At 37.5% G+C, this 13,867-nt stretch overlaps 1 protein-coding gene across 2 annotated transcripts in view; it reads left to right on the top strand.

Annotated features, from left to right (window-relative positions):
* Positions 1 to 13,867, top strand: part of LOC134743634 (uncharacterized) — a 116,606-nt gene that overhangs the window by 38,072 nt on the left and 64,667 nt on the right. For both annotated transcript variants that reach the window (XM_063677211.1, XM_063677213.1), the window contains 2 exons: positions 11,074 to 11,248; positions 12,426 to 12,531. In XM_063677211.1, the coding sequence (XP_063533281.1) occupies positions 11,074 to 11,248; positions 12,426 to 12,531 (281 nt within the window). The remainder of the gene's footprint in view (positions 1 to 11,073; positions 11,249 to 12,425; positions 12,532 to 13,867) is intronic.

Genomic DNA, 13,867 nt, shown 5'->3' with positions numbered 1-13,867 from the left:
TAATTAATCGCTTACTGATCTTAGTACAAAAATAATTTATTGATCTTATAAATGTACCCATCTATTCAGTTCATGTCTTCTCATTGCTGATTGCGGTTTAGGGATTTTGGTGATAATTATTTTTTTCTTTTAACTTATCAAACATAAGTGTCAGCTAAAATACCAGTTTATTAGCTTTCGGTTTACTTGATTGCTTTGGATAATTTCACTTTTATTTTTTATATTTTGTATTTCATTAAGTTCCCTTTGAGCATTTCTGCTTTAATTGAATAGTGGAAACTGTTTTGGCTTGTGTTTTATTAATAGGTATTAATTAATATACTGTAAGATTGTAAGCTTCGGTTAATCCAATTTCCCAAACGAAATAAATAATTTAAAAATTAAAAAAAAAAAATTCTCTCAGTAATACACCATCACTACCTTCACCTACCCCTTCATACATATAATGCATTAAAACGTCTGAGTAATCGTGGAACATAAAGGAGAAAAAATACCCTAACTATCGATTTTCCAGGCTGAAATTTCTAAACAATACTCAAAACACATCTGTGTCACCATCATAATAACTATACCTACGGTCACATGCATAAATATGTACATTGCGTACCAAAGTGACCGTATGCCGCCACTAAGGCCCACTTCACACATGTGTTAAATATTCTGAAAAGTGTAAGCTAAGTCAGGTTTTACAAGTTCTAACCAAGTTTTCTCACAGCATTTGACAGAAGAATTAAGATTTAATGGGGAGTTGTTTGTAAGTATGCCAGCAATACAAAAACCGATGGTGTATTTTGGCAGCTCTCGCCCATAAATTAAGGCTCAGTTACATCCAATTTAAATGTTCGTTATATTTCATCCAATTCTTCTGCACGACAGCAGTTTTAATTGGATTTACTGCAGCGCAACGCTCCAACATAGATCCAACATCCAACTAAAACAACACAGACACAACACAGACAATAACAACGAAATACAAACCCAAAGAACTTACCTAGGAGCAAAGAAGAATTTTAAGATTTGGTTTAAAATTTGATTTCAAAAATAAGACTACATCGCATAATTATATATTTTGCTAAAAATTATAATACTTAACTTGAACGGCACGGGTATTTTATTTTATTACGCAACGAATTGCTTCGTATTATATCAAAATATTGAAAGAAAACTTGCTCCAAACGCCACATGAAAGTCATCCATTATATTTGTTATCATCAAATCTTATAGTTAAGTAACACCTACGAGTACACACGCAACTGGCTGAGGCGGCTCACGGTGCCTGCGGGCTCAACCGTGACCTCGTAGCTACGTTACAGGGCTATAACCGCGAAAATCGAAGTTCGCAATGTGCGGGCATTTTTCTCTGTCACTAATTACGCCTTCATTGGAGTTAAAGAGAAAAATCCCCGCAATTTGCGAATTTCGGTTTTCGCGGTATCCCATCAGTGCATCAGTGGCCAGCATAGCGTTTCGTATAACTCAATTCATACCCGTTTGCCTATTTATTTTAAGATAGTCGAGCGCCTTATTTATTTTACAGGTTTTGAGGAATAAGTAAGCTAATGCTTTTGCCTTGCTAACTGCTATTACAATGTAATAATTCTAATAATAATTCTAATTGTAATAATTATAATTCTATAAGTACAAAATTTTAGGTTTGTGGGTAGAAAATCGTTTCATGCGCGTATTGTTCTATTTGACTAGCTACATCAACTAAAAACTATTAAACTTCCTATTTACAATTAAGCTTTTAACTTACCCACTTCCCGATTTCCAATTGAGCTGAAATTTTGCATACATATATTATGTAAATCGGATGACATTACAATATTATGAAGACTCGAGCTGATCTGGAGACAGGAGGTGGCCATGGGAACTTTGTGATAAATAACGCAAACTAATTGTGTTTGGGGTTGCTAAAAATGACTCGATGAGTTTTAGTTGCCTGTAGAAAGAAAAGTACAGTCAGCGATAAAAGCTTGTACCAAAAACGATTTTTTTGCCAAAAACTTATTTCAATTGCTTTCTTGCCTTTCATATTTTGTTGTGTACATAAAATAATAGTTTATGCCAATTTCCTCTGGCCTTTAAATATTCCGTAGGTTGTACCTAAGTAGGACGTGTCCATTCAGGATGATTCAGTATCTTTATTATTTATATAAGTATGTGAAATAAAATGCACTGTTCTTCCAAGTTTGTAAAAAAAAAAACAATAATTCTTTGCAAACTAGGAAGGACAGTGTATTATCGGTTTTAAATGTATCTAACAGTGTTCTTAGCGGGCGTGTACTCGGCACCCCCGGATGCCGGCCGCGGCTGCGGTTTGTGGTCTGCATTGCATGCACATAACGTGCAGCAAGGCGATCATAATCACATAACTACTGACTTAACTTACCTATAGCCCTACAGGTGCCCCGTTAGAAAAGAGTTATTATAATTTAATACTAGTGCGAACGGCGCAGGCTATTAAACTATCGTTTCAGCAGAAACAATAATTATAATTGTATTCTCCGATTATATCATATTAATGTTTATCTTGTTTTCTGGTATCATGTGTCTAATAATTGGATACCGGTCAGTTAACTTCGAAAAGTGTCAATGTGATGTTTATGAAACCTAAAGAAGTACTTAAATGCGGTGAGTAAATTTTATTGAGGGGTAATTTTACCTACGACAAAGCTACTGAGTTGCTGCTAGCAAAAAATTTCTTATTTAAAGCTTTGTAATACCGGACAAATTTATTTGAGGTTTAACTCTGAGACATTTTAGTTACAAAAAATAAAGCGCATCTTTGGATCCGGATTTGCGATTGATAAAGCTATAACTCCGGCTGGCGGCACCCAAAGTGCAATATCCCTAACAACAAAAATATTGGTTTTAGGCTAAAACAATTGGCAGGGAGCATTGACTTATATTACGCGCCTTATGGGCACTATCGAAATTATATAAGCGGGCCTATCTTTACTTTTGAAATCATTGGCAGGGCCTTCGGCACAACTAGGTTCGTTTAAAATTGCATTTGACTGATCAAAATGATATGAATTGATTCCGTGCGCTCACTTGCTAGTCAGGAGCTCAGAAGTAGCCATGAATGATTGTATGTGTATGTACGAGGGGCGTTCAATAAATTCTCGGTATGTGAATGAAAACAAACAAATACGATAAGTTTAATATTTTTATTTTTCAATATACTCCCCCCTATGTTGATACACTTAAAAGATCGATCTATTATTTTTTTTAATCCCTCATAAAAATATTTTTTATCTTTGGTGTCAAAATGCTCCTCCACTGCCGCCTTCAACGCTTCATCGTCAGAAAATCGATTTCCACGCAGATCCTTTTTAAGATTGGGGAACAAAAAGAAGTCACTGGGGGCTAAGTCCGGACTATACGGTGGGTGAGTAATAGTTTCAAACCCAGATTCAAGAATAGCCGCCTTGGCAATATGAGCAGTATGCACAGGGGCGTTGTCATGCAGAAGCAGAACACCTTTGGTTAATTTTCCTCGCCTCTTGTCTTTGATTGCACCCCTTAATTGACGTAGAATATTAGCGTAGTACTGTCCTGTGATATTTACACTCTTTTGTTTGTAATCGATCAGTAATATTCCTTCACAATCCCAAAATATTGTGGCCATGACCTTGCCAGCTGAAGGGATGACCTTGAACTTCTTGGGATGAGCTGTACCCTTAACGTGCCACTGCATGGACTCCTGTTTACTTTCTGGGTCATAATAATGAACCCAGGTTTCATCTCCAGTAACTATCTTTTGCAGCACCTCATCAGGATTTTCACCGCACAGGTCAATAAAATCGGAACAACAAGCTACTCGCATATCTTTTTGAACCGGTGTCAGCATTCGCGGAACCCATCTCGCACTTACTTTTGATATATTAAGATGGTAATGGATAATATCATGTATGGTACCAACAGAAAGACCGGTTATTTGAGCTATTGATTTTACCTTCACTCGGCCGTCTTCCAATATAAGTTTTTCCACTTTGATAATATTTTCTTGTGAAGTAGCTACTACAGGCCGGCCTGGTCTAGGATCATCTTCAATACTCTCTCTCCCACGTTTAAATTCACTTGACCACTTTTGAATGGTAGATAAAGAAGGAGCAGACTCACGGTAAACACAATCCATTTCTTCTTTTATAGTTTTTTGATTTTTACCCTGATTGGTCAAGAATTTTATTACGGCTCGATGCTCTAATTTAATTAACATTGTTAAATCGCTCATGGTGCTCACGTTTGTTCGGCAATTGCAGAAAAACAAGAACATATCGGTTTGAATTTTACTTTTTTTTTTAAAGTCTATGAATGACTCTTAGTGGCCAGTAACAAAAGAAATACTCAAAAAGGTTGTAAGATATCAATATCGAGAATTTATTGAACGCCCCTCGTAAGTGCGAGAGCGATTCACTTTTATGTCGTATTGGTATTCACTTTTAAGCCATAAGGCCTAAGCCGTATTTGGTCAACCGAAAACGAAGAAATAAATAAAACTATAGACGCTTTTCGTTACGTGACCGTAAAATCTTTATTTAACCTTATTTCACTAGCAAATCGCCTTCATTGGATCACAATAAAAATATTATAACGTGATTCGCATCGTGCTCTTTTTGGTTGGAGAGTCACGTTTTATAAAAGGGCTGACAAATTGAGTGAGCGTTCTACAACTTCTTACAAATCTAATTTCGTTTGGAGCGTTTGTGCGAACCTCGATCGACAATGACGGCATTATATATCATTGATTATACTATAGTGAAAATAATAAGCAGTACTTTAACTTATATAATTTGTGTACTGAATTTCCAAGGTAAGAATTGAAAATTTTAGGGTAACTTACTTTTTAAACACTGGCCTGTTCCATTGTCTTTAAATAATAATAGTTATTTGTTATACAAGGGTGCAAAGTTGTATTTTACCCGCGAGTGTGGAATTGAAACACGAGCAAACGAAAGGATTCTATAGTTGAACCACGAGCGAAGCGAGTGGTTCTAAAATAGAATCCTGAGCGTAGCGAGTGTTTTAACACACGAGAAGTAAAATACATTTGCACCCGTGTGTAACACAAAACTTTTCCCCTTACTATAGCGAGGAAAGTGCAACATCCACAGGCGTTAGATCATCTTCATCGACTGGAATCACTCATTTTTTTACGATATTATAACAAAAAACTCTGGAAATTCTGTACTTTTACGTGAGAAGTTTTTAAGTAAAATTTTTGTTGACAATGTTGACATTTCTGACGTATGAAATGTCAATCATGCGTTTTGAAATTGCATCGACTTAACTTGTGCGTTCAGAATTATATTTAACATAATTATTATTAAACGTTTATTATGGAATTTTAAGGTTTATGACTTAAAATCATTAAATAAAGCTAAATCTGGTATTTTTTTATTAAATTCTCAAACCATTTATTTAATGATAATTAATATCGAACGAACCATTATTATGAGCGTTTTACGTTTTGTTATCTGTCATGCTACTTAAACACTCTCCATCCAAGGTCAAATTACTTTCCCCACTAGTGGATAAAATGCGTTTTTCCCCGCTTGTTTTAAAGGATAAAAGACGGCTTTCCGAGCTAGTGAGGGGAAAAAAAGTTTTCTTTTTTGCTTTCAAATTTAAAGAATCTGTTCTTAGACTTATATTGACCGGGATATAGACCGTGATTACCTTTTGTATTATTTGTGAGCTCCCGATATTTCGACGCAGTTACATGCATCATGTTCACGGGTGACTGAAGATAGCGGGTGGGTGTCAAAGTTGTGTAGACAGCGCGGTCTATATCCCGGTCAATATAAGTCTAGTGAAACTAACCGTGAATCATTCAAAACTCTAATCTGTTCTTAATTTGACATATCTCACACTGCTTTTTCTCGCCCGCAACAATGTAGGTTCATAACTGTTGTAATGATCTAAGTACCTATACTACTCCTACTAGCGATAATGCTGTCTTGGCTAATAAACAATATAAATACATCCGTTACTGAAATTTTTGATTGCTAATATACTGATTATGATAACTTATCTGTAACTTTAAAAAAGCTATTGGACGTTTTGAGTCCCATTGTGTTCAGTGTCAAAGCGCTGAGCCTATCGTGAGAAATCAATTAAGATGTTACTTTAAAGAGTCGAAAGTTTAGCATTCAAGTGTCTGTGATATGGTAATATAATGATGATGCTTCATAAGTTTGGAGATAATAATCGAATATCTGGAATGGCTGGATTATAATCTCCAAACTTAACATTAAGTTAAGAACTTTGTAATCCAATATTCAATGGATTTTTAAAGCATATTTTGAATTCATTACTCCCTTCGTATAATACGTCTAAATAACATTAATGCTCTTTTAATGAAGGATAAACAAAACCATTAAGACATTTTAAATACTGGAATTATGCTTAATCTTCATATAAATCACGGAAGAACGCACACCGCAGTGAGTGCACAGTGCAGTGCGAGTTCAGAGTAAACAAAAAACATGATCATGAAATAAATAATTGAGGCGTAACTACTAACTACCTATGAAAGGTTTTACACTGTGAACATCCATTTTATTCAACAGCGGTGATTAATGATCATTATTTCACTAGGATACGATATACCTATTACCCATACCAAGATCATTTTGATCTTAGACTTTTAATTTAAATTGTTCTAAAATCTAGTCTATGGTAATATGTAAGCTAGTTGATTTTGGAATCTGTTTGCTTAAAAATAATGTTTTTTATGAGATTAAGAAAACGGTTCAACAACTTGTTACCTACAATGTTTTTAAACAATCATTGAAAATGCTCTTGAGAATTTCTTATCGGATCTTGTACCCATAATTATGTATGTATGGTGACTTGGTGAGACTTGGAACATCATTAACATAGAATCGCTCCACAACCTGTCCGTTGCGTATTTTACTCATACATACATTCATGGGATGACATGGATCTGATTGAAAGATCGCATTTTGATGTTACTTCATTCATTTTTTAGTTCACGACGTAAGTTTTTGTCAAATTCGTGAATTGCAAGTTGCAACGCAATATGATTTCAATGTTATTGTCTTTTTACTGTACCAAACCAAGCGAAGAAAAAGATTAATTATAAAAAACCGGCCAAGTGCGAGTCAGACTCGCGCACGAAGGGTTCCGTACCATTACCCAAAAAACGGCAAATAAATCACGTTTGTTGTATGGGAGCACCACTTAAATATTTATTTTATTCTGTTTTTTAGGGTTCCATACCTACAGGGTAAAAACGGGACCCTATTACTAAGACTCCGCTGTCCGTCTGTCCGTCTATCCGTCTGTCTGTCTGTCACCAAGCTGTATCTGATGAACCGTGATAGCTAGACAGTTAAAATTTTCACAGATGATGTATTTCTGTTGCCCTTCCTATTTCAAACTATTGTAAGTAGTGTGATGTCCTCTGGTTTAGTTCCTTAAAAATTAAATGTCCAGGTTGGACTATCTACCAGACATGCCCATGACATGCAGAGAGTACAAATAAGTATTTCAATATTATATGTAATAGGTTTTAAGCATTATTGCGGCATATTAGTGATGTCCTCAATGGAAGAAGCAGTACATTAACTATATGTATAATATGTCACATAATTGACATAATACACATAAAATTCAAATGTAATCCCAATACAATTGTAAGCACGTTCCGAAATAGAGTAAGTACCTGTCATTGACATTAAAGAGACATGCTTAGGTATTTCACAGCGTGCGACATGATAGCTGGGGTAACATTGCGTATTAATATTTAACAACCGAGGGGCTTCCGTGAGGGGATTTGGGGTTGAATTTTAAATGCGGTCGTATTTCCCCCAGGATAACTAGTTGATTGAGTTTTCCTTATCTGAATAAAGAATGATTCACGTTAGACCGGGCCGTGACCGGGCTGGAGCTTCCGGCGCTTCGTTTTCTATGGAAAGCATCACGTGATCACCTGTCATGTCATAGAAAAGTAAGCGCCGGAAGCTCCGGCCCGGTCTAACGTGAGTCATACTTAACTTGTAAGTACTTGTAAAGAAGGCCAAATACCTATTAGGTATTAAATAATTAAAGCTTGCTATGAAACTAAAAGAATAGGTAGCCTTCATGTTGCAGAAATAATTTATCAGAAAATCTATGTTAGTCATTACAGTCGTCTAGATTGCATGTTGAGATATGTCAGACTTGATGACTATTCTTGCATAGGTTACCTAGCCTCATTAAGGACTCAGTAAGATAGTACTTAAAATGCGTTTTTCTTTATTCCTATGTTTTAAGAGGTAATTACTGGAATTATTTATTATACAATGCCGTGTCATTGAGGCTGAATTCAATATAGGTTTTCTAAGTGTAGATCTTTATGACATAGTGCTAGAATTTTTCGACATACATATGCTATAGGTACATACATATTCATTGCCATGCAGACGATGGTACTGGGGATGAGTATTACACAGGCCGTGCCAACATCCCTCGTTCTGCGGTGCTAGTTAGCAAACCGTGTGTCGGGTATTGAGACCACTCGGGACAATTTAGTCCGATTTAACCCTACCAAAACACAAGTTAGCGCGCTTTTACCGCTAAGAAAAACCCCATTTACTGTGGTCCCACAGTTCCAAGGCACAGTCGACATCTCCAGTGACATCCAATTCCGTAGCCACCTGGAAGAAAGGCTGCGCTGGCATCTAAAAAACTTGGTGTGCTCAATAAAGCGAGGCGATACTTTACACAAGTAAGACCCCATATGGAGTACTGCTGTCACATTTAGCCATGAGTACCTGAATGTCAGCTTGGACCCTTCGACTCAATCCAAAAGGGGCGCTGTACAAATCGTCGACGATCCCAAACTCACAAGCGGTATTGAACCTTTAAGTCTAAGGAGAGACTTCGCCTCCTTGTATTGTTCTACCGCTTGTACTCGTAAATACAATGGGCTGTGCTCTGAAGAATTGTTGGACATGATGCCATAGGCCACTTTCTATCACTGTACCGCTCGCCGTCGGCAGGGCGTTCATCTCAGACCCTAGAACCTAAATGGTCGTGCACTGCGGTTTAAGAGGAATTTCCTCCCGCGGACGCTCCGGCTGTGGAATGAGCTGTCGAGGTTTTCCCGAGGGGCTACAGTATGGGGTTCCTCCAAAAACCGGCTAAGTGCGAGTCGGACTCGCGTTCCAAGGGTTCCGTACATTACACAATTTAAACAATGTATTTTTTATGTGAATGTCTTTAAAAAACCCGTAGGAGTAGGATCAAAAACTAAGTAATTAAGTCCGACTCACGCTTGACTGCACTTTTCTAATAGGTTTTTCGGTGATCTATAGGTAAAGATCTATTTTGTGTATTTTTTTCAAATTTTTTTGACCCAGTAGTTTCGGAGATAAAGGGGGGAATGGTCATTTTTTGCCTATTTTCTTGAATAACTTCTAAACTATTTATCTAAAAATTATAAAAAAAAATCGAGATTCTCACAATGAGCTCTTTCATTTGATATGCAACACGATATAGTTTGACAAACTTTATTTTTTAATTTTCTCATTTACCCCCCAAAAGTGGCCCCCCTGTTTAAAATTAATTTGTTTACGTTACATGTCCATCTTTACATATGTGTACCAAATTTCAACTTAATTGGTCCAGTAGTTTCGGAGAAAATAGGCTGTGACAGACGTACAGACAGACAGACAGACAGACGTATGAGCGATCCTATAAGGGTTCCGTTTTTTTCCTTTTGAGGTACGGAACCCTAAAAAAGGAGTGTACAGGTTTTAACAGGATCGGCAACGCGCATGTAACGTAGATACGTTACATGCGCGTTGTACGCCTATGCCTAGTTGCAGGCGTCCTACGGTGATTGTTTACCATCAGGCGGGCCGTTATGCTTGTTTTCCACCGATGTGGTAAAAAATGCAGCAACCACTGATGTTTATGTAATATTATATACATATGGTAAAAATATATCGTACCTATACCTCAAGAGTACTGTGTATATGTGCCAATTGGTATTGATTATGGTGTAGGTACAGATGTAACACTAACTGCACCATTGAGTTGAACGGACGTATCCGTGATTGACACCCCAAGGTCTAGATCAAATCGTGTCTTTCAAGATCATGTGTAGTCATAGTTTGATGATAATTATACCGTTGACACACTGCAGAAGGACAAACACTGTATGAGTACTTAAAGAATGGCGTCATCAATAAAGCTATTGTTTAGCTTGGCCATCCGCCTGTTCCTTATAAGTCCACGCCTTAAGTAAGGACTTTGGCATAGTCTCGGTAGAATATGTACCTAGTTTTATGAAGGCAACTGCCATATTTTACCCTTGCATACCGAGAGTGGTACATTTTTGGGTAGTATTTACATCAGTTGCCAAGTCGCCTCGAGCAAAACATTATAATGTGAGCCTTGTTTGTATATGGGTAGAATGGATCTAAACATGTTCTATGTGAGGTGTTTCCACGATGTAAATGCTATTCAAGCAATTGTAATAACATGCTTAGTCCTATAACCTAACCTTGACCGACGGAAAACCGAAACTGAAATAAAATCTAAATGGCTGCCGACACGCAAGGGTTTTATTATCTCACGGCACACTTGAGAACGCTAATATGGAAAATAAAAAGTAAAATTACTTAAATTGTGTTGGTTATGGTGTAGGTACTTAATGCGAAAATGGTTCTAGTGATTTAGTTTTATGTCTGTAAAGAAAGTCATAAATAAATGGCTGGCGATCTAATCTAGATCTTAATTCTATCACGGCATGTTACTCTTATCACGGAAACTCGGAGAGCTACTTCGATGAAAAAGTAGTAAGTTACTAAAACAGAAAAAGGGAATGTTTATTATTTATCCACTCCGGTACAAGTGATATTATTCAGTTTTAGATTCTACACAATCTACACCAAATGTTGTCAGACAGTAAATTTTTGAGGGCTATTTCCGCTATTTTGGTTTAACATACTAATAATGTGTTATTTAATGCGAAAAACATAAATAATAAAACCTCCGATCACCATAATAATTACTAGTGCATAAAAACTATAATCTTTTATTTTTCTTCCACAGGGTCACTCAGAGTCCAAGGGTGCAAAGAAGCGCGACAAGAGCGTAGGCAACGGCAACGGGAAGCCCAGCCGTGGGGTGGCTACGTCGTTCGGGTTTCGAAGGCGGCCTGCTAGCACATCTCGCGCCGACGACAACGCTAGGCGCAAGAAGGCGCAGGACAAGAATGGAAATGGAGGTACGGTCTCCACAGTTCACTCATGGTTGAAAAGTATGATATTGATGCGAGTGACAGCGGCAACGCCAAGCCCAGGTGTGAAGTGAGTTGGCTCCGTCGTAACGGTTTCAAAGGCCGACGTGCGATAACATCGGGGCCCGATTGAACAATTTGCAGCTTGGTACAGAGGTAGTATGTTCCTTGTATGACCGAGCAATAAGCCAAACAAACACATGAAGAAATAATTATACCTACCTACTAATGTCTCGCAAATTCCTGTAAATATACATATATGTACTTATGTTACTTTAAACTCTTTAAAGTAATCAAGATTTCTTTCAATATTGAAATATTTCATTAAAGTTTAATCAGACCATTTTTATCTTACATTATGTATTGCTTCTTAACCGTAAAAGCAGTAACTCCTAGTGATTTCTTTTGAATCTTTCATGCATTTCGAAAGAGGCAATAAAATACTTATAATAAATATTTTGATCGTTAAATACTGGACCGTACCCAAGATGACAATAGTTTTTCGCCAAAAGCCAAACAAAACTTTTCAAAAAACCGGCCAAGTGCGAGTCGCACTCGCGCACGAAGGGTTCCGTACCATTACGCAAAAAAAGGCAAAAAAATCACGTTTGTTTTATGGGAGCCCTACTTAAATATTTCTTTTATTCTGTTTTTAGTATTTGTTGTTATAGCGGCAACAGAAATCTGTGAAAATTTCAACTGTCTAGCTATCACGGTTCATGAGATGTTCATGGTGACAGACGGACGGACAGCTGAGTCTTAGTAATAGGGTCCCGTTTTTACAATTTGGGTACGGAACCCTAAAAATATGAGGCGAATAAAGTCACGTAATCTTTACACATATGGATTACGATTGGCGTTTTCTATAAACTGTCACTTGTATAGTTGTCACTAGTCTGGCTGGTTTCCCAGGTTTAATGCTTGTTAATCTTATACCTTTAAACGTGCAATTCTTGTCTATATATTTATTTATATACATATTTATATAATTCGGGGATCTCGGAAACGACTAACGATTTCGATGAAATTTGCTATATGGGGTTTTCTCGGGCGAAAAATCCATCTAGCTAGGTCTTATCTCTAGGAAAACGAGCATTTATTGAGTTTTTACATGTTTTCCGAGCAAAGCTCGGTCTCCCAGATATTTTAGCTATTATCGTTACAGCAGGTTCTACGGAGGACCTACGAGCCGAGGAGGTGTTGTCCGGACGCTCGACACCCCTCGCGCGACCCCGCAAGGAGGCCGTCGGCCAGCCACTACGGAGCAACAGGTACGTATTCATTAATTATCGATCAATGTAAACAAACACACACACTGGCAAATACAAACACTTAGTGTTCAAGGTTACATTCGGAACGCGTCTGCAACAACGTAGTAATGCTACATGGTTGCTACGGGCTCGTCAATGCCAAAATGAATGACGGGTAGAACGTTATAGTCGCGACGTCAACGACGGCATTAATCAAGGAAATTGACAATGACATCTCGCTTTTCTCACAACGCTGCACCATCAACGCCGAAGCAGAAACAATGCAGCAAAGTAATGCTGCTGCAGACGCTATCCGAATAGCACCTTAAATCAAGATGCGATAGTAAGTAAAGACGCAGACTTTGGCTAAGTGGCGATAGAAAGATAGAGAAGTTATCTTGACTACCTACTACGTCTACTACGTTACCTAGAAATAATCGCCTTTATGGTTTATGGTAGTGCAGTTGCAGTACCTACGGGATGCGAAACTCCGCCTTTCGGGTATTCTCGGCTCCGTTCGGCTCAGCATTGCTCCGACCAATTATTAGGGTTGACACAACTTGACGTCCCTTTCGTGCACGACCACAGATAAGATAATGACTTGAATTTTCACAACCCTAAATAGCCGAAAGGGATAGTGCCAAATATTAGAAAGGGACAGCATGATTCGTCCCTGAACCACTGCCAAACTTCAGTTTGTAGGAAGTTTCCTTTCTGTACGGCAGTACTATTATTTATTCTGTGGCAGTACCTACCTATTAGCAATAGCATTCTTTATTTACCTAGTATAAGTATTCGTTTTCAATGTGATATAGGTAGGGAGCCGGCGATGCTAAATGTGTAGTTACTCGAGCGTCGTAGAGACATATTGGAATCGAAAGATTAGATGATAAGAAGAAAAAAGGTTATATAAAGTTTTCTTTTCCAGCGAACAGGAAAGCGAATACAGATTTTTTTAAATTTCGGGGGGTTGGTGAAGGGTTAAAAAAATCGTTAAGTAGATTGTGGAATTGGTCGTTTTGGTCCAAGTTAATGCTATAATTTTTCTATAACTGAATATGACACATTTGTTTGCATTTCCTTAATCTGACGACCACAAGTTCGACGCCCGATTTTGACATTGTAACCGTCAGATTAAGGAAATGCGTACAGATAGTCGTCAGATTTAGTAATAACACAATTATAGCATTAATTTGGATTAAAATGACCAAATCCACAATCTGATTAACGATTTGTCAAACCCCCTACCAACCCCCCACCAACCAACTGCTCAACTTAGATGGGTAAAAGTGGTAAAGGTAGACTCCAAGATATCACTCATAATATATCTTAATCTGACGCGCTCGAGTAACTACAA

The sequence above is a fragment of the Cydia strobilella genome, chromosome 8 (assembly GCF_947568885.1).
Source record: "Cydia strobilella chromosome 8, ilCydStro3.1, whole genome shotgun sequence".
In the NCBI taxonomy this organism is placed as follows: domain Eukaryota; kingdom Metazoa; phylum Arthropoda; class Insecta; order Lepidoptera; family Tortricidae; genus Cydia; species Cydia strobilella.
The sequence above is the reverse complement of the archived record's forward strand: the minus strand, read 5'-3'. Positions and strand labels throughout refer to the sequence as shown.